Source organism: Antedon mediterranea, chromosome 8 (assembly GCF_964355755.1).
Source record: "Antedon mediterranea chromosome 8, ecAntMedi1.1, whole genome shotgun sequence".
Classification (NCBI taxonomy): domain Eukaryota; kingdom Metazoa; phylum Echinodermata; class Crinoidea; order Comatulida; family Antedonidae; genus Antedon; species Antedon mediterranea.
Genome location: NC_092677.1, coordinates 16,683,122 through 16,706,126, shown reverse-complemented (window position 1 = coordinate 16,706,126; position 23,005 = coordinate 16,683,122). Strand labels below are relative to the sequence as shown.

General features: G+C 31.7%; 1 protein-coding gene and 1 long non-coding RNA gene across 2 annotated transcripts; both read right to left on the bottom strand.

Annotated features, from left to right (window-relative positions):
- Positions 1 to 6,708: 6,708 nt before the first annotated feature.
- Positions 6,709 to 15,906, bottom strand: LOC140056431 (uncharacterized). Its single transcript, XM_072101799.1, has 7 exons — positions 15,820 to 15,906; positions 14,415 to 14,442; positions 13,882 to 14,003; positions 13,360 to 13,486; positions 9,598 to 9,743; positions 9,076 to 9,193; positions 6,709 to 7,451 (listed from the first exon to the last, which is right to left on the bottom strand). Exons 1-7 carry the CDS (start codon positions 15,867 to 15,869, stop codon positions 6,921 to 6,923), a joined length of 1,122 nt encoding a protein of 373 aa, XP_071957900.1. The 5' UTR covers positions 15,870 to 15,906; the 3' UTR covers positions 6,709 to 6,920.
- Positions 15,907 to 19,252: 3,346 nt separating this feature from the next.
- On the bottom strand, positions 19,253 to 21,968 carry LOC140056423 (uncharacterized). The gene is made up of 4 exons (XR_011846754.1): positions 21,352 to 21,968; positions 20,638 to 20,795; positions 20,176 to 20,260; positions 19,253 to 19,638 (listed from the first exon to the last, which is right to left on the bottom strand). It is a non-coding gene; the product is annotated as an uncharacterized lncRNA (long non-coding RNA).
- Positions 21,969 to 23,005: the final 1,037 nt, after the last annotated feature.

Here is a 23,005-nt window from a genome sequence, read left to right as displayed (position 1 = left end):
TTTACTTTAGGGTGTTAATTAATAGCTGTGTTATAAACCATGAATTCTAAATGGAGAAAATATTTGTTATCCTTCTCGTTAAATGAAACAGCAACCTTTTTGATATAAATCAAACATGCATTATTTTGTAGAATTTCCAAGAATAGTCTGTATCAAAATGGATATGAAGTATGAAACAAATATGGAGTTTTCCTCCAAACATAAAAATAATCTAAGGGGAGGAGGAGTTTGATCACATAATATGAATAGATATATTACAAACTGTTCATACCAGTGAATTGTCATTATTAAACTCTAATCTCCATTTAAATTAATATCTCAAGTAAATTATCCTCAATTTAGGGGAAATAGAGCGTAATGTGTCAAGTGCATTATCTTTGATCTCCAATGAAGAAATGCAAGTTTATAATCGGTTGACGATTGTTTAGCTTTCTTTAATATTGATTTTACCGTCCGTATTTGACGTTCGATGTACCCATTACCTTTGGATCGTCTGGGTGAAGAAGTTGTATGATCGAAACTCCAGGCGTTAGCAAATTAAAATTATATCCTTGTAATTTGATCAGAATCCGTTGCAATCTAGGAGGTGCAGATGTTAGTGGTTTATTTGTTATCATTATCAATGGCTTATGATCCGTAATAACGTGGAAACTTCGTCAAAATAAATGTGTGAAATCTTTGTACCCAAATACAATTGATAATAGTTTTCACTCGATACATGCATAACGTTATTCGGTGTCTGTAAAGCTTTTACTTGCATAAGTTTGGTTTTAGTTGATCGTTACGATCATATTGTAACAGTGTTTCCCCTAGTCCAAGTATGCTTGCGTCGCATTGAAGAATTACAGGTTTGGTTACATCATAATATTGTAGTAAAGTTGCTTCGGAAACTTCGAGTTTTAAAGCTTCAAATGCTTTTGCATGATGTGTTTCCCAAAGGAACTCAACGTCCTTCTTAAGTATAGTCTTTAATGAAACACGAAAGGTAATTCATATTTCCAAGAAATTGTTGAAGTTCTGTTTTATTTGCATGGCTCTTAAGTCTTGAACTTTCTTGGGATCTGCTTTAATTCCCTTTTATTGGTGCAGACGTTACCAAAGAATTTTATATTATCTTGTTTGATGTGACATTTGGTCGAGTTTAAAACGAGGCCGGATTGTTCTGCAACTTTCATGAAGTTAATCAGGTTAGCATCATGTTCTTGTTCAGTGGAACCAAATACTGCTATGTCGTCTGCAATTCCACAAACACCTTCGCATTTTCCAATGATTCGATCCATCTCAAGCTAAAATATATCCTGGCTCACAGACAATCCGAAAGGGAAACGCTGGAAGCAATAGCGTCCAAAGGGTGTTTGAAAAGTGGTAAGTTTCTTGCTGCCGTGATCTTTAACTTTACTGACCAATAACCGGCTTTGGCATCGATTTTGGAAAAAAACTTTGCGTTGGCGAGTCTATGATTTATTTCTTCAAGTGTCGGAATTCTGTGTTGCGGACGGACCAGTGCCTTGTTTAAATATTTGGGGTCCAAACAAAAACGAATGATACCATCTGTTTTTGTCACATACGTTAGTGAGCTTACCCACTCTGTTGGCTCTTCAATTGGCATACAACAAGCTTGTGTATCGTTTTGAATTCACCAATATGATCAAACTAGTTCGGGTAAAGTTCTTCGATGTTATTGACTACGGGATTGTGTTTGGTTGGTGTGTTGTTGATATTACAATGCAGTGTTACAATGCGGAGTTGTTGCATGTGGGAAGACCGATTACAGCTGGGCCTGGAACATCAACGGTAAAAAATGTGGTATTCAACCATGTTGAGTTCTCGTAACAGCATGTATTCTTGTTGTACCAAAACATTTGATTTTTGCAGTGTTGTAAGCCGTCAAAACGTTCTGCGTGGCTTCCAATGCATTTGGTTGTGGGTAGCCTTTTGCATTCAAATTGTACGGAAACATTATTTTCTCCGATATCAAGATCACCTAACTCTAATACAACGTTTTCTAGTGATAGATTATCAACAGTACTCATCAAGGTATCACTGGCTAAACCAAATTTTACACAAAGCTTATGAAGTCTTGGTGAATTACTTAACAGATTAATTAAAAATAATGCGGTAATAGATGTGTAAAACTTTGAATAGTATTTATATATATATAAATTTACGTAAGGGCAAAATTCGGTAAATCGCGCGTTACTTCTAGAATGTTTACTCGATGGTATATAAAGTTGGTTCGTACTTTCGGTACTGATTTTAACCACCTGGTATAACCCTGTTTACTAATTAAATTGAGTTAGATAATTAGTTATTGGCAAAAACGAATTTAGGTCCAACGATTTGCACCAAATAGGGGTGTTTTCCGATCGTGGTATACACTGTCTAATGGATGTCCATCTTGAAAAATACCCGCACACAATAATAAGAGGATGCTTCGCATTTACCTATCTCCTCCTACCATAATTGTTTTTTGATTCCAATCTCTCGGTCTCAGTATAATTATTTGGTTTAACACAAGTAAGTAAATTTATGGGTCCTTGCGAATAAACTTAAAACCTTTAGATATAGTATTGCAATACTTTGACAATACTGTAAATACGTATTAACCATTTTTGGTCGCCATTTGAATCACAAATTTCTTACTGTGAGTACTGTTTGATATTTAAACACATATACAAATAAACTGTATTACTGTGAGTGTGGGTAGGCCCTACTGTTAGATATATAAACACATATAATTAATTATAAACAAATATGAACGTCTTAGTGGTGTAGGCCTATCGTTACATGTACTTTACTACTTCAATCGACTTGACAGTTTTAACAAAGTATTAAATCGCAAATTCAAATACATTTTTGACACCTAATTTTGTGGTGTATTTATTTCATTCGACTTTCACATCTATATATATTTTATTTACCATTAGGCATATTTTTTTTATAATTAGATAATCATCTATGAGTTCGAGGACTTCAATCGTGATCCACGTGAATGCACTGAGAATGTGAAAATAAATGAAAAAAAATATTGGTTTCAATGGAAGGATATCTTCCATCAAGGTCCAATGCAGTGTGTAAGAAATGTATTTTTTTACCTGGGTGTGTGGAGATGTACAATTACATATTTAGGATTCAATTAAATTTAATTGTAAAGACAATACAAAACAATCCCATTTATGATATCCTAGAATAGTATGGCAAACAAATAGTGAAAATTGGATTTCTAAGCTGTGCCAATATGTGACTAATAAATTTAAAGATGTATACTGTGTATAATCTGTTCAAATTTAAATAATCCAGTATATATATACCCATGGATTAAGGAATAGAAGGATATTCATCCGTTTGAAATCAAAGCTTCCATGACTCTACATATACAAAATAAACACAGTTTAATTAACCGTCGTTAACAACGAAACAGTCGCGTGCCTAATATATTGTTTACTATACTGCACATGCTCAACAACCTCTTGGTGGCATGATTAATATTTTGTATTTTTAGCGCTAGCTGCTATGGCGACGAACAAAAATTTATGCTCTTATGAATTTAATATAACTTTTCTGAATTCAAATTAAACGATCTCCCAGAAATATTACAAGATTATTGATAAATGTAATTACAAGATTAAATACAAATTGTTTGTAAAATGTAATACCCTTTGGGTTTAAAAACCTATCTGCAATCAAGATAGATAAAATCTATTGGGTCACCATCGTCCTTAGCATTGTGTAAATCTTAAACAAATTCTAAAAGTTGGGTAAGACAGAATCGACGGGACCGAAAACCGTGTTGGTGTTTGCTAAGTAAATTATTAGATTCAAGATGGTGCATAATATATTTTTTTTATAAATTTCTCAAGGAGTTTACACACAAGGCTTTATTAAAAAGGACGGTAGTTAGATGGTACAACACGGGAACTTCCTTTATGAATAGGTGTAATATGAGCATCTTTCCAATCATTAGGGAGCTCTCCAGAGGTAACTTTTGGAATAAAAGAAAAATAGGCAAGGTAAGTTACGTTACGCATTCCTTTAGAACACTTGGATGAACACCATCAGGTCCAGGAGAGGAGTTTGCCTTTAAATTCTTTAATTCAGAAGATACATCATCCATAGTTATCTGGACGCTTTCAAGTGGTGGCCCATGAAAATGATAAGAAGGTATGGATGTGGTATTCTCGGGATCGAACAAAGCATGAAAAGAGGAGTTTAGAACTTGGCTACACTCAAAATTAGAATTTGCAAAGGAACCGTCATGGCATTTTATATTACTAACGTTCGATTTAATCGAGGTACGGCTTCTCACATAAGAGAAAACAGATTTAGGAGAAGATTTAACGTTAGTCGCAATATCTTTTTAAAATCAAGCTTTAGCTAGCCTCACTGCAGTTACAGATGCATTTATGGCTTTACAATATTTCCTATATCTAGACTGAGTACGTCTTTTCATGTATCGCTTCCATGCGAGATTTTTCTTTTCAATGTTGCGTAATACTTTTGACGTCCTCCATTTGTGTTTCGAAGGTTTGTAAGAACGGGTAATATTAATCTTAGGGACATATTTAGAAACAGCCTCATTGTATACAAACCAAACCAAATTTGGTTTTATTATTGTATTTTTTAATAAAGGTATCCCAAGCCTGATTTATGGGTTTATCAAGGATAACATTCCAATTTTGGGCCTGGAAGAATGAGTTTATAGAACAAAAGTTAGCTTTGGAATAATTAAGTTTGAGAGAAGAATCAACTTCAAACGAGCACTCTCTAGCTCAAAATAATCATCAAAACCGCATGACCACTTGCACCAATTGGGGAACGAAAATGTACTCTTTCGACCTCAAGTTCACTTTCAGAAAAGTTCGTTTCGCCGTTGGTTCTACTCTAGTAGGGCCTAGCTAGGCTAAATATTTCTACCGAAACAACAGGCCTAAAAAAGGATATGCAAAACATCGTTAGCCTGGACTGGTGGGATATACGGTGTACTTGTAACGCAGAATCCTAGAGTTTCTCGGTATAATTCTCACCCATAAAATAATAACAATCAAATGTTTAACATTTGATTGTTATCATCTCATATCGGTCCACATCTTTGTTTTGCTTTTTCGTCGTCGAAACAGCATGTGAATGAGGGTTGCCAAACTGTAGAGGTCAAAGTGTGGTCAATAATCGCTATTTGTGTTGAAGCTAAAAAATGCTCCGCAATAATCGTTTAAAACAAGAAATAAGCGGTTAAAACACGCAATGGATTGAATGTTTTTTAATCGGTTATTTTTTAATCGGTTATTTCAGTTTGCGCCGTTTCTGCTGCCCAAAATAATCGATTAAAAAAAAAATCGGTTAATAATCGCTGCTCAGCAGAAACAGGCTCTAAGAAAAATGTATGTGTACACCCCCCGGATAATCTAAGTGCACAAGGTGACAGGGTGGTCTGGCGTCAATAAAGAGTTTCCACTTATGAATGTAACATCTTTGTATAAAATCCTTGTCATCATTTATTATTATTATTATTATTATTATTGTTATTATTATTGTTGTTATTATTATTATTATATAATTATATATACATATATATTATATTGATGTTCACCTTGGTATAATAGGAAGGTGAAGAATTATTACAGGTCCATAATTATTTAACACGACCTTATTTTATAATGCTTCATTGTTAGTTTTTTTAGAGTTAATAGAACGCAGTAGCAGATGTACTGTAGTTTAAGCTTAATATGTTATGATGAGAATATTGTGATTAAAGATTTGCCACTTATGAATGTAACATCTTTGTATAGAATCCTTGTCATCATTTACTGTTTTCTATTCCTAGACCTCTCAACAGAGGAAAACATCCCTGAACTCACTAACCAGAGGTAACATGACCGATCCGAAATTAGTAAAGGAATTATGTTCTCGACAATAATTTGCATTGCGTTTTTTGTTTATTCAATATTAAACTTCTGCTTAAGTAAATAATGTTAGAAAACAAATTTAATAAAATATTTTTGTTAGTATGAAGTATAAAAAGTATTTCATAAAGCATTGGTTATCAAAGTTTGAGTTCTGTGTCCAGGTTTTAAAATAAATGAATCAGACCCGCTTGACTAACATTCTCTTTCAGACTGACGTGACAGAAACATTACATGAAATCTTAGTTTATATTATTAGAAGTTGAAAAATGCCATGGAGTAACTTAAAAAAGAATGCGCAATGTAATCTATTTTATTAATACACAATATAGGCCTACTACCGTGAATAATTTAACCAAAATAGGTACAGCATTACAATTACAGACTTGCGTGCCCATTCGGTCTACTGCACTGTAGGCCTGCGGAGCGGACGAGCGGTTTCCGCTCAGGATATACAGATACAGATTCTACGTGGTTTTTATCCTCTTACCGTTACCGCTCAACTGTGTAATATGGCCTTTAGTGACATGAAAATCCCTACATTCTCCCTAAAATTCCAAATCTTTGAGTAAGTGTTACAATCGTGTTAAGAGTAATCAGAATTCTATTATTCCATGAATCCATATTTCTATAAATACATAATATTCAATTACCACAGGAGTGTTTTTCTCATTTTTTGTATATATTTAGGAAAAACTGTTATATGCTATGAAAACCAAGCGACATCATACTTGTGTACACTTGTCACTTGTAATTTTGTCATTCCATATTAGTTATACTGTAGGCATAAATTCTTTTTTTTTGGGGGGGGGGGGGGGGGTGGGGGTCAATTTATAAGGCTGTGTAATATTTTAGTTTTGGATAGTTAATTTTGTTAGGTTGGTGTTGTTTAGGCTATTATACATTACGTGGTTTGTCTTATTGTTAGTGCGTTAATAAAAACGATATAAAATGTTCGTGCTAATAATATTCTAGAAGTGTAAGTAAAGTCGTCATTCTTCCATTGACATTTGTGTTAACTTATTCAGTGTCTCCTTGCGGGAGTGGCTCCTCGGTATAATCTACCACCATATTATATGACTGCGTTCCTGTATACACGCCACGCTCCTCCCATTGTCTGGGTCCTTTCTTCAGCACAGCCGTGAATGGTACGTCTATCTTTCCATTCTGGACGATCACCTTGACACGCAATCTGGTGTAAGCAGCAACAGAACTTGGTAAAGTAACACTCCATGTTTCAGACTGGGTATTCTCCGAACTCCTTGTTTCGCCAACAGAGAACGTGTTTTCAACGCTCGTAGTGACTTTAGCTTCAGCGATAATTGGTACACCTGTTTTGAACGTAGTTGTTACACCTATTGTAAGGCTGTTTTCCCAGTTCCACTCGTAGGTTTTAGTCCTGCTAGTGCTAAACGATGTTCCCCATGATGGCGTCTGGATTGAACCGCCGTTGTTGTTTACGACTTTGTTAAACAAGACTTCAGGGGTTGTTTGTAGTATACTACTATCTATGTCAAAAGTCATGCTGATGATTTCTGTAGGAAAATTCGGCTAAAAAAAAGATAAGGTATGATGTTGTTTTAAAGTGATTGAATATATGTAAATGACAAGCTTGCAAATTAATTACATGCACAATGATTATCAATAATAAAAAAGAAATATTTCTTACAAAAAACGCTGCTCGCTTATTGAAAAATATTTTTTATTTCAAATGTTTTTGAGTGTGTCATTTTATTGTCACATAATAGTTATTTTACCTGAAAAAATGTAATTTAAAGCAACAAATACTTAAATTGTCTGTCAGACAATGGTTTTTGGGTTTCTTTTCTCTTTTTATATGTGAATAAATATTATTTTTTGTTACAAAAGTGAATACTCAATTTCTGTCACTTTAGTTAATTTTTTTGCTAAGGTCAAGTCTGGGGGTCACTTCATCACCCTAGATATTTCAAGTGTGAAATATCCTATTACAAACACAAACTTTAATGGAATGTTTCGATAATAATTCAATGAATATCTGACAGTGAATATACCAGAAAATCAGGACCACAATGTAAAACAGATACACTGTTATATAAATATATTATTTATTTATTTATTAATAGACTCTTTTCCCAGACGTTTTTTTTTGGGTCTACTGTAACAGCTGGAATCAATAAATTATAGTAGAGTTTCCATTTTCGCAAAACTGTCGTCCTTAGAACTATAACTGCTGCTTGCTTTAGCTTCTGATTGAGTAGTCCTAATGAGACGTAGCGGACTAGAGCAGCAGCGTGAAAAACGTATAGATATCCTGGAATTTCTAGAGACATGCGTAGATTGTAACGCAGTGGTACCGCTTCTGGTTTTGCATTAAAAAAAAACCGGTTGAGGCGTTGTTGATGTGTCACATGCTTTTACTCTTAGTTCAAAGTTACATGCGTACTACTATTTATCAAATAACAATTAATTTATCAACAATATTAACGTAAACCAACATTCTACAAAAGCGTGATCGTTTTGACTTTGATTTGACTTTATTCAGCGTTGGATAACAGAGACAGAACAAGGATTTAAATAAATCTCGGATAAACCGTACAATGTTTCTCGCCTCCAGTGAGTGGACGTGGCCGCCCCACATAATCAAACATGAACCTAGCAGCACATGCGCCGTTAGATGACTATCCTAGGAACTGAGTTCGATTGAGCCCAGTGGTTGACTGTAACCTACTAACAAGTGGTGGACGTTTTTTAAATACCATATTAAAATTCGTCCTTTCATACAAAGTTTCTTGTTGAAAGTCGAGTAAATAAAATGTTTTGAAGTTTTGAAGAAGTGTTTTGTGAAACTCTCTACAACGCTTTTTTTTTTTGAAACGCAGATTTTATTAAACACCACGCGGTTAGATTTTTCAAAATAAATAAATAGATAATAATAATTGGGACATTTTGTTTTCATACACAATATCTAAAACACAGAAGGAAATATGCCTAGATAGGCTTAATTTTAAACATCATTCAGTATTTATTTCTGAAAATTAAATCTAAGACGTTTTATCTCTTCTCCCCATGATTAATTTAAGTATTTTGTTACGAATGTAGTTCTTTTCTATAGAAATACGAATAAAATATATCATTCATTGCTTCATGGTAATTTTAGATACAACGAATCGTCGTATAGAATTCAATAGCTTACCTCCAAGACTGGTCGTAGTGAACTAATTATATCGTTCCCGCCGTACCCATTTCTGTATTCACCTTCAGTGACGATGAATTGCCGACCACTATATCCTCCATGTTCATACAAGATCCATCTTTAATAAGTAAATTATAATCATAAAATAACATTTTTCCGGTCGATGTATAATTCAATTAATTTGCAATGTAAAAACAAGTGTTTATACTTATTGACTTCAAATATTAAAATATCAGATAAACGCTTAAAAGCAGCCTGGGACGTATCAGCTTTGATTTTGCATGATATTAGGATTTTTCTCCTTTTCGGACTTTGAATGGTCGGGAGTAAGGCTTCGATTTCGACCTAATGTTATTTTCACTTTCTTTGTTTCTTTCTACTTTGTATGTTTATATGGAAATATGATCAAAAAATTAAATTTATCAACCAACGATTAAAGGTTTGGTATTATTAAACTAATGCTGAGCAGATTTAATAACAGGTAAAATTTATCTAGGCCTAAATTAAAACGTTTATACTTACGTTCCACGTATGACCTTTAGAGATGATAACTTGTCGTTAAATCCGTAAGCACCCAGGCTACTAATCTTGTATGTAAATCTGTGAGATTTTCCCCTAAATTGACCGTGTTCATAGAGTATAATAAATGGACTTTTGCTCAAAGGAGCCTGCATATGAAGAAAAAAAAATAACATGCGTATATCATTTATGATATTTCACCATATTTTTGCTAAGTTTTATTTGATAAATTGTATTTTAGGAGTTAATTGTTTAGATTTATATTGTATTGCTACTATATTTGTAAAATCCGTGTTTTTAAAACAATAACTTTTTAGTCGCGTGGACGCGACTCTATAGTTCACTATGATCGACCTCACTAACAAAATTATTCATGCATTCGAAAATCGTCAATTTGGAATCGGACTTTTCATCGACCTTTCCAAGGCTTTCGACACCATTGATCATAATATTCTTCTTTTTAAATTGTCTCACTATGGAATCCGAGGACCCGCCTTAAACGTTTTCAAAAGCTATCTCACTAACCGCTCCCAATGTACTAAATATTCTAACTCTATTTCTAATTTTTGCCCTATCACCTGTGGCGTTCCCCAGGGCTCCTTACTTGGCCCGCTTCTGTTCACCTTTTACATTAATGATATCCACCGAACCTCAAACCTGCTAAATTTTTTTCTATATGCTGATGACACTACAGTTTTTCATGCCAACAAAAATATCCAAACTCTTTTTGACACCTTTAATACCAACGTTATCCCCTTGTCCCAGTACTTTATTGCCAACAAACTCTCCCTCAATCATAATAAATGTAGTTACATCCTATTCGGAACCCCGCAGTTGACTAGAGGTATTGATGTGTCCCCACTTAAAGTCGTTATTGATAATCAAGAAATCCCCTCTGTTAAGTATAATAAATTTCTTGGCATTATCATCGACAACTCTCTCTCATGGAAACCCCATATCCAAGAAATTGAGAACAAAGTGTCTAAGAACCTTGGGATCATTTCCAGGCTTTCTTCCTTCCTCCCAACTAATATTCTCAGGACCCTTTATTGCACACTCATCCTTCCTTATTTGAGCTATGGTAACATTGTCTGGGCCAACACTTACCCTTCAAACATCATTAAACTCTCTATCCTACAAAAAAAAGCTATCAGGACTATATCTGGCGCTCATCCACTGTCACATTCCTCCCACTTATTCTTCAAACTCAATCTTCTCAAACTCTCGGACATTAACCTATCCCAGCAAGGTGTCTTTGTTTTTTTGGCCACTCACTCACTTCTCCCTTGCCATCTAAACGACCTTTTCGCTCCTAATAATACCGTTCATAAATATTATACTAGAACAAGAAATAACATATATATCCCTAACCATAACACCAATTATTTTCAACATAGCATTAGATATTCTGGACCTCTATTGTTTAACAATTTACCCCCCTCAATTTCCTGTGCTGCTAACCGCTATTCATTCAATAATAACATAAAAAATTACCTTTTGTCTCATTACTGATCGATCTGTTTGATATGGTCGTTGTTTCCATGTTCCGTGACTTGCTATCTTTATTATTCAATTGTCATCATATTCGCTATATGCCATGCAGCTGTACTTTTTTCTGTTCTTTTTTTATTTTTTATTCCAACTTTTATCTACTGGTTTTATATATATTTTGTATTTCTTTATTGTTTAATTAATTTATTTTCTTTATTTATATATATATATTTTTTTCTTCTTTTAATTTAAATATTTTGTAAAGGCAATCCCGTCACAAGATTGTAATCTTTTTGGGATTTGCCTTCGTCCATTTTCTTGTTTTATCACTTGCCATTTTGTTTTTGTTACTTTTGTCTTTTGGACGTGAATAAATGTTCCTTGAATTGAATTGAATTGAATTGAATGTCGGTCGGTCTGTCGGTCTATCGGTCTGTCTGTCGGTCCGGTATCACTATGCATTTTAGCACGCGACTTATGGCTGTTGGCCTTGTTATGTATCTTTTTAGTTCTTTCACTCATTTTATAAAACATTGAAAATATTGTTTATCTTTGTAATATTAGTAAGTTTTAATGTATTTTATGAATGCTCTAAAAAAGGACCATATGTAAAACAGGTGCAATAGGCCTATATATACCCGATATGTTTTTATCCTGTTTGTAGAATTATTATTTTTTTCTCATTACTGAACATTATCTGAACCTTTATTTAAAAAAAATTAGATTTGCTCAGTTTAAATAATCTTTAAAAGGTTCAAAGTTGCTATAGATGTTTAAATTTATCAACAAACTCATTATATAATTATTTGATATTAAAAAGCAATTTAACAATGAGGTTCCTTTTACAGATTAACTAGAAATCAATTTGTTTTGTTTCTATATCCAGGACCTACACTACGGAATGATCTCAATTTAAAAATAAACTTTCTGCATCTGGTTACTTTTAAGAAAAGTCTATAAAATGATTTAATATTTTATCTTATTTTGGTTTTTATATCTGCTTTATTGCTTGCTGTTTAAGATTACTCATAACTGAATAATGTTAATGAATTTGTATCTATAAATGATAAATCATAATCTATAACACCCGAACACGTTGTGTTCTCTTGTAATAAATCACAAGGCCGATAATCGTTCCGTTCGGGGTAGTTGATCACTCAAGTTCTAGTACAGTTGCTTCCATATAGCAGCCAATAGATTTATTGGTGAAAAACACGTACTAATTTCAATATATTTTTTAATTTGTCAATAAAAATGGTGTACTACGTTACTGCTGATACTGTTCTGTTTTCAAAGAATAATAATCGATCCTAAATCAACATCACTGCTTAACCTCTAGACCTAGGACATCCTATAAGGATATTATGAATTTTTCTATTCTATTCTTTAAAAGGTTAACGAAACCGTGTACAGTATCAACAGTAACATTTTTCCTTACTGACAAAGTAAAAATTGAAATTGTACGTGGTTTTCACCAAATAATGCGTTAAATATATGGATTCCACAGAGTTTTTAGCCTCCTAAATAATTTTGCTCTTTTAGCGTTCCATAGAAACCAAAATATTGAACATTGAGTGTGCAAAATTTGCGAACAGTATACCAGGAAAACGTCTGTAAAATCACCAATTTAACCGATTTATTGTTACCTTTATGTGATTTTTCTTCATTAAAGTAGGCCTACTAATTCTAAGGTGTTGGTATTCAGGATAAAGTTGCTTAATAAATTTCGAGTTAAAATACAAGGCACGTGCAAAAGGGAACTAGCGGGCCGCGATTTTTTTTTCGTACATAAGTTGGGGACCCCTCATGAAACGTCACAAAATAAACATGAATAATTCATCAGTTAAATCTGTTGTTCCGTGTGCACCCAAGCTAGTCCGGTCCCTAAGGGGAAAATGATGTTACCACAGTGGATACAAGTGTGCCCTTTGGCATGTTGATAGAACATGATAATTATGGAGATACCAAAACAAAGTTACTGGAAATCTGATTTGACCTATGTGACCTCTGACCTCAATTTTTATATTTTTATCGTAAACAGCCATATCTCAGCAACGGGTTTGACAATTGAAATGATATTGGTGTCAAATAGATCAAAGGGTAAATATTTATATTCGCTCTAATAGAACTTTTTTCAAAAAAATGACCGGAAATGTAATTTCTCAATGTTTTGACCTTTGATCATTTCCTTTTCTATATTACCTTCCCGAGAATACCGGATTCTCCTCTAATACTGGTCATTTTATAACAAAATATAAAATATGTAACACTTACAGTACTTAGTCTCTTGAGCGAAGAAAGTTTGTCATTACTTCCTTTCCACGCCTGAGGAGTTGGATATTCGCCTTCTTCTAGTATGTACTGCCTACCGTGGAACTGCGAATGTTCGTATCCAACCCATCTGAAATTTAATATCAACAGCAATCGAGTTTTCCTCATTATTTAACCGACATAAATAATAGTCATTGCCTGTTTTAACTCGACACAAAAGTACGTCATCCGAAACTAAAATTGGTATCATTGAAATTTCTAAATAAATTGTTAAATTCACCAAAAACAAACTGGCTAGCAAAATATTTGACTAGATTTTGCTTTAAATTACAGTGTGTTCAATTCTGGTAATCATTTTTGTTCGATCCAATTTTTGATCACGGTAGATAACTTCTATATTGTGACATTAAATTGGCATATTTAACAAAGAATTAATTGTTCAGGGTGACAATGATGATGATAAGCGACGTGGAAAATGGCTATAACCGTGTACACCCAATGTAAAAAAATAAATAAAATGCTTACACACTGCCTTGAACCTTGATGGAAGATAGCCTGTCATTAAAACCAATGTCTCCTAAATTGTCCTCATTGTTAGTAAGTACACGTAACGGACCCTTGAAGTGAGTGTGGTCGTAGATGATTATCTAATTGTGAAAAAAGGTTATGATAGTAATGTTGTGTTGATCATGAAACAAACGAACAATAGGCCTATACAAATATGTGAACATTGAGTCAACCGGCTCAGCACAGTGATTAAGTTCACTTAGGTTGGCCCTGGTTTCCCCAATTTCAGTTTTTTTGTTATGTATATATTGAAATACACCGAATAAATAATGAAATGAAATCAAAGCGTGTGGACTTACCAACAATTGGGCAAAAACAGTTTGTCCACAATGCGATGTAGCATAATTATCGGTATTATTTTAATCAATAATCGTGAACTATACTACTGTCTCAAATTGGCCGTGATGTGTGATCACCAAAAATAAAATCATTTGGTTCAATCGTAGCCATATATTATAGAAATTAAAGCAATTTATTATTGTGGAACTTACTTTTGCAGTTGTGTCGGTTGCGTCACTCCTGTAATGACAATCGTTTAGTATAACACATTATTTTGTTTACTAAGTTATAGTTAATATTTGTATTAGTATTATTACAGATGTCAATGTTTTGCAATTCTGGAATAATTAATAGTAATCTAAAGCCCCGTCTACACTATTAAAATGTGATGTGCCCTATATGGACATATTATTAATTAAGCATATCACTACCATATTTAGGCACATCAAACTTTTTATGTCAAACTAATTTGATAGTGTAGATAGGGCTTAAAAATCGCGTTGATTTGCTAAGTTATCAGATATTTATCAGTTGGGTGGTGAATGAAAAACGAAAAACTAAACGATTTGAAATGTTTGAATCAATATGTTATAATATTAATTTCAATTAAATATATATACTGTTTGACTTGCATACCATGAAAGCTCTAATGGTCTAATGGAAATGTAAGATGTCTGCATTACACATTTAGAACCCCATAGAATAGTGATACGTGACATATATTTAGAGGACCAGCCAATAGGTTCGTAACCAACTTTATAGAACAGTGGTTTTGGGATCTTTGAGCAATTCTGAACAAATTTAGCTGGAGCTTACCTTGAGAAATTCCTGGAAACTCAGTACAGCAGTCAAATAAGGTCACATGGGAGTCGAAATTAAAAAATGCTTTAATCATGCCACTATATAATATCAAAATACTCGTACGACCAAGAGGAATTAAATATATAGATTGTCATTAAATACGGTAACCCTTTATGGGTCATTCCGTGTCAAATTGCTCTTGGATTTTTTTTGCCTAAAATCCATAACAAACTATACATTTTCTAATTCCCCATGACCTTACGGGTATTTTAAAAGTTTTGGAAGGTGAACCGAAGCTAAATTTGTTAAGAATTGATCAAAGATCTCAAAATCACTTTCAAACCTTTGTTTTTAAAGTTGGTAACGGAACCTATTGGCTAATCCTCTACTTATTATGCAAATAGAAACATTCTTTTCTTCTAGTTTTTATTTTTATGTATATTACAGTATTTTTTTTATTATTTTTTTATTTTTTCTGGTTTATGTTGTTAACAATCTGTCCTATCTAAGGAAACTAACAAACCACAATTTAATGTTTGATAATATTCTATTAAAAACTATTTTAAAAAGGGTTGTCACAATAAAGCTCTAACTTGTCGGCATTTAACAATTTACAATTTGTTTCAATCTGTATTTTTATAAGGGCATAAAAAAATCCTATACTCTAAGGAATCAAACGATACCATTAAAAAAATTACTTCATAACATTAAATCATTGGGTTTAGTTGGCCTTGTGCAACTTAAAATGGTATTGATTTATCTACAATGATTATAATGATATCATTTTTATTGGCTATGGAGTAGGATTTGACTTACCTGTACTGCAAAAAAAAGCAAATAACACAGATAGCCACAATTTTGAACATTTTTGTCGATTACTGATCGCTCTCAGATCAACTAATCTACATAGAAATTGGAATAAAGTTATCAACATTTGGATTTCATTCATCTAGTTATGGTGTTTGGAAAAAGTATCATTTGAAAATTACCTCAAGAGCAAAAAAACCCCCCAGAAACAAAAGGCAAACACAGAAAACAAAAACAAACGAACGAATATTAACGACGTTGAAAATAATTAATACAAAATAACAAGAGCTATCTAAAAATAGGAGTCTGAGCTATATCACAGTCCATTTCATATCAAGTGCCTGACAGTTCGCTGTTGGAATGTCATACTCTTTTATGTAAAACCTCGAATTATGGGATATGTACTTACGCCTTGTGGTGTTTATTATTTAATTATTTATTTTGTTACTTTAAAAGTGTAATGCTTTTAAATTTGAAGACTCGTATGCATCAAAAGATATATTGAAATTTAAATATTGTGTATATTGTTAATCTTCATTGACAATGTTAGCGTTATGGGACTAAAAAAAAACAAATGTTTTCATTAAATGCTATTACCCCAAAAAACGACCTCGTCGAATATTAATTTATATTGAAAGTGAGAAATGGTTCAAGGAAAAAATCAACTCTGTTTGATTATAAAATAATGGTGTTTCACGATGCGCAACGTGTACAGATCAGTACACAATTAATATAAAGTGACTATCGCAGCATTAATTTTGAATATCCTCAATTCAAAGGACGAATACATAATGAAGATTAGATAAACATTCAATTAAATAAAACACTAACAAATAAATAAGTAAAACGAATCGAAAGGGAAAGGATGTGATTGAAATTTCACTATATTATCTTAAAATGGCTAATTCAAGTACTGTACTTAGTTCTTTCGACAGCAATGCAGACCAATAATATTTTGTAAAATTGAAAACTGACTTAAAAAAAAAATTAATTAAAGTAGGCATGTAGGCAATTGTAGGCATGTTGTTACGCGAATCATCATAACTATAAGAATCAGTGTTTATTGTTATTACATTTTAGTAAGGGGTTTAAAAGCGGTTTGATGCGATTCCTTTGGCGTTTGATATTATGATTCGTTATCTCCAGGTAAAAAGGTAAATATATTAATTCTGGTCCTCACTGAGCTTAACTGGAAACTGAGAAAATTTGGATTAGGCCCGCATGAACCTACCTACGGCAGGCAGCAATGCAGCGACTATATACCAGATCTGCATTGGGGTTTTATTTACAATCTTGTATAGAGCCTACTAACCTACTTACAATGTATTTGAAAGGTCTAAACATCATGTATCACAGATGAAAATATAAGATAAAATTAAAACAAAATATTTCAGTAAGGTATACCGGTAACATATTCAATACAACAGTTTTAATTCCACAGTGTTTTAAGTTTAAAAGCAATAAATACAGAATAAAAAAAATATCAACGTTAAAATGAAGGATTAAAATCTATCATCTAATCATATTTTCCTCCACTACCACACAGCAAAATTCTGATTCTTGTTTTAAGAAAAAAAAAACTTGTTTCAAGCAAAATATTTCTTGAAACAAGTAAATTTTGACTTGTCCGTATTTCAATACTTTTTGGCTTACCAAGAATCGTAAAATTCTTAACAAGAATCACACAAATTCTTATCAAGAAAATTATTCTTACCAAGAAATAATACTTTAAGAACAATATTCTTACCAAGAATTTAATTGCTTTTTTCATTCTTGTTTTAAGCAGTATCTGCCTTAAAATAAGTAACAATTTATCGATTTTTTAAAATAGAATTCTTGTTTCAAGCAATATTTTTCTTAAAATAAGTAAGAATATTCCGATTTGTATTTTTTTGAATTCTTGTTTCAAGCAATATATTTCTTAAAATAAGTAACAATATTCCGATTTGTATTTTATAGAATTCTTGTTTCAAGCAATATATTTCTTAAAATAAGTAAGAATATTCCGATTTGTATTTTTTTGAATTCTTGTTTCAAGCAAGATATTTCTTAAAATAAGTAAGAATATTCCGATTTGTATTTTATAGAATTCTTGTTTCAAGCAATATATTTCTTAAAATAAGTAAGAATATTCCGATTTGTATTTTTTTGAATTCTTGTTTCAAGCAAGATATTTCTTAAAATAAGTAAGAATATTCCGATTTTTATTTTTTGAATTCTTGTTTCAAGCAATATTTTTCTTAAAATAAGTAAGAATATTCCGATTTGTATTTTTTGAATTCTTGTTTCAAGCAATATTTTTCTTAAAATAAGTAAGAATATTCCGATTTGTATTTTTTTAATTCTTGTTTCAAGCAATTTTTTTCTTAAAATAAGTAAAAATATTCCGATTTGTATTTTTTGAATTCTTGTTTCAAGCAAAATATTTCTTAAAATAAGTAAGAATATTCCGATTTTTATTTGTAGAATTCTTGTTTCAAGCAATATTTTTCTTAAAATAAGTAAGAATATTCCGATTTGTATTTTTTAGAATTCTTGTTTTAAGCAATATTTTTCTTAAAATAAGTAAGAATATTCCGATTTTTAATTTTAATATTCTTGTTTCAAGCAATATATTTCTTAAAATAAGTAAGAATATTCCGATTTGTATTTTTTGAATTCTTGTTTCAAGCAATATTTTTCTTAAAATAAGTAAGAATATTCCGATTTGTATTTTTTGAATTCTTGTTTCAAGCAATATTTTTCTTAAAATAAGTAAGAATATTCCGATTTGTATTTTTTGAATTCTTGTTTCAAGCAATATATTTCTTAAAATAAGTAAGAATATTCCGATTTTTATTTGTAGAATTCTTGTTTCAAGCAATATTTTTCTTAAAATAAGTAAGAATATTCCGGTTTGTATTTTTTAGAATTCTTGTTTTAAGCAATATTTTTCTTAAAATAAGTAAGAATATTCCGATTTATATTTTTAGTTTTCTTGTTTCAAGCAATATATTTCTTAAAATAAGTAAGAATATTCCGATTTTTATTTGTAGAATTCTTGTTTCAAGCAAAACTTTTTTTTTAAATAAGTAAACAAGAAGTCTATCAAATAAAAACCAGTAAATGTTTACTTATTTTAAGAAAAGTATTGCTTGAAACAAGAATTCTATCAAATTAAAATTCGTAAATTCTTACTTATATTGGGAAAAAAATTGCTTGAAACAAGAATTCTATAAAATATAAATCATTAAAAATTTATTTTAAGAACGATAAATGAATACTCATTTTAAGTAATATTTTACTTAAACAAATAAATTCAAGAATGTTATAAAACATAATATTAACAATACTGTTATTTTCATTAAGAACTACAATTTACATGACATTAGGTACAATAATATATACAACTTCTTTAAAACAAACTTGTTTTTATTAATAATAAAATGCCTGCCATCAAAAGAAAACTTAAAAACATTAAAATGGTAAAATACAAATTTCGTAAAATTCTTCTCCCGCACCTGGGCTTTAAACTATTAGGTGTCATTAAATTTATTAATGTATACTAATGATAATTCAACAGCCTTTGTCAAGTGTACAGGTGTGTTTTCATCACAAATCACTAACTGTTAAAGGATAGTGAGGCCTACTTCTTTTCATTTTGGATAATCGAAATCCAGAAGGTAAAAAGTGGAGAGGAGAGTAACTAGAGCCTCATCTAATTTTGCTTTCTTTGTAGTTAGAATTGTTTGCTAAACTTTAATGTAGGCCATTTCTGTGTCCAAAAGCAATACCGGCATATTACCTGATCGGCGTGAAGACCAGGATTCTGGATCTTTATTCATGTTCCTAAACATGAAAAGAGATTAATATAGTTTTAGTTATTACTGTATTTAAAATATCTGTAACATCATCAACTAATTGGGTACGGTGTGGTTTTAGAGTCCTATATCTGGGGCGGTAAACACAAAAACATGACGCAATATTAGAACGGTGGTAAGAATAATTTTACATTATAAGACATAAGGGTGGGTGGAATATGCATTTGAACTTTTTAATCACAAACTTTGCCCTGTTTATACCGATCCCAAAGACAGGCCTGGCTGTATCTATTATTTTTAGTTAAATTATTAGGGTCTAAATTTATTTTTAATATTACTATTTAGGAAGACAATACGCAAAACGGTGCTCAATCCTGATTGATGTTTTTATTCCGTATCAATGTTTATAATAACAATTGTTTGATTTTAATAAATTATTGTAAACATAGTATATACCTTGAATTTTAAGCTAAGATAAATTTGATTTAAAAAAAACACTTTAAGATATTTTTTTTTAATGTACATAATGTTACTTGTATTTAAAATTTTTAAAAACACTAAATACCTTCAAGGTCGGCAGACTTTTTTTGATGAGTTTTTCCCAACAAATATGTTTGACAGATTTGACAACATATGGGTTATCTTTGAACCTAACCAAAAATAACAAATTGAAAACATTATATTATATAAATTTATTTAAATGAGTGGAATAATGTATGGACATAAACTTGATATACTGTAGCTCAAATTTTTAATAATGTAGCCTACAGTTTTGTAGGTGGTCAATGTAAAAGGAAGGGGAAAGGGTGGGCTGGCCAGGAGAGCATTAATATGTCAAAAATTAATATTCATAAGTCATTTATTTAATTTTAGTTGTCAAAGGGAGGAGTGCATGACACTAGCTTGAGTCGAACCAAGCTGTTAAAAATACGTACACAATATGTACACGTATTTTCCTCACTACCATTGGTCCATTATAAAACTATTTATGAATAGATAAAAGTACAAAAACATACACTGTACTTACCAGATGGAGGACTGGTGTTTCTCTTTAAAATACCAAAATAAACTATATTATTCTCTTCTTTGGAAAAATTTGCTAAGCACTTTTTTAAAAAGCTTTCTTTTGTATTTCATTCCTCTTTGCCTAGTAATAATTAGTATCCTTCGAACTTCTTCAATTACCTAACAAATAATTTAAGATATTGTAAATAACACAGTTTTTTAAAAAGAAATTTAATATAACAATTTTAGTTATGCAATACGTATGTTTTTTGTTTGTTTTTTAGTATGTTTTTTCTAAATTTAGAGTTAAAAACATTAAGTTTCAATATCGATGTGATCACTTCGGGGATTACTTAGTGTGTACAATTAATTAAATATAAAGAAGTGTTTTTAAATGTCATTATATTTCTCATTGGAATATGTGTATATAATATAATCCTTCGTAGATATTTCATGGCTACATTACAAAATAACTGTTACATTATAATTGTATTATTATCTATTATTAGGCCTTCCTTATACCTAGCTGAAATAGGTCCGACAATATTTGTCCCCTCTGTCAATGTCTGAACTAAAATGCTAAGCTAAACCTATACACCTGTCCGTCAGTACAGGCATAGTAGGCTAGCCTAGACCTACTAGTTCCAGGCCTACAGTATTACTAACTAGGAAGGAGCCTAGGCTAGGCCTAGACTGCTGGCAGATTAAAATATAATTATTAATTAGGCCTACGAACCTGTTAAAATGTTGGCCACTTCTTCATCTATTTCTCGGATCTTCAACAAAGCGTCTTCCTTCGACATTATATTAGACTAATCTTACTAGGCCTATTGAAGCATTTAATATATAAATTGCGATGAAAGGTGTCTTTTACTTACAAACTCTAGATTTTGAATGATTACTTTAAAAAACCGTTGGCCATGATCCCGCCGGGAGCTAGGTCATCGACCACACACAGTGTTGTTTTTCAACTATAACCAAAAATTTATCGCTGGCCTTTTACCCAGAATGTATAAGGTCATTATACTGCTCAACGTTAAAGCATGGAGGTATAAACCTCCATGGTGGTTAAAGCAAATCTATAAAACGTCTGGACCAACAGTAATACGACAGACAATAATAATGACACATGTTTGTTGCAGTCCGAAAAAAAGCGATAAGTTGGTGCCAGTAAACTGAAGTAGGTACAGTATTTGCTACCCTATTTGCTAAGGCATTATAATTCAATTCATGGAAATACTCCGAATTTTCGAGTAACATGTGGAATTGGTGGTTCGCTGCCCGGCAAGCTTTGGAATTTACAATTCGTTTTACAAGCATGTCATAAGACGCCATTTTAAGGACGAGTATAACAATCGGCAACCTCCTGCAGTAGAGGATGGAAACATCAGTATATAATAAGTATGCCTGGAGAAAACGAGGATGCCAATTGAGGATGAAGTAGAACTAGGCCTAGACTAGGAGACTGACGAAGTTAATGAAGAAAAAAAACTATTATAACGGGCGGATGATTTATCAACTGACGATAGTAGTAGTGATAATTCTAGTATTGTTATACTGTTAATGATTGTTTAATATTAATGATCTTGTTGATGCTCAGCAAGAAGGCCTACTAACTAGAGGATGAACAAGCAGATAATAGTATAAAAAATGCTGATTTACTTCTACTAAAATTAAAGGAGAGAAACAAGATTCCACAGGTAAGCCATTTTGCTTTAAAATTACAACAATTATATACGTCTATTTCCTAGGCCTTGCTGGTACTGTTATTATACAGGACTATTAGCTATAGTAACTATAGGACTTGGGTACTAGGCCTAGGCCTAGGCATTATACACTCTAAGTTTATGTTGAATTTTTTTGTGACCAATTTCATTGTTACAAATAACATTTTTTTTTGTTAGGCTGCATAGCTCCCCAACTAAAGCACAACTTAGTTTTTAAACATATTAAAACTTGAATATAAAAAATACTAAATCAATATTATTTTCTTTAGGTTGCAGTGCAATCGATTATTCAAAGCACAAACAGTTTGATTACCCAGATTCTTTCATCAGTTGAAACTGAAGTGCTAACTGCTCTACCGTTGTGTGAATATAAGGATATTGACAATCTATTTTAAGTAAAACATTTCTCAAAATAAGTATTTTTAAGAATATTAAAATAGAATTGACTTCAATTCAAGTAAAAATAGTCTTGATAAGATAGTATGATATTGACTTCTTATTTTAAGTAAAACATTTCTCAAAATAAGTATTTTTAAAAATATTGCGAATCTCAATTTAAGCAAAAATAGTCTTGATAAGATAGTATGATATTGACTTCTTATTTTAAGTAAAACATTTCTCAAAATAAGTATTTTAAAGAATATTGCGAATCTTGATTCAAGT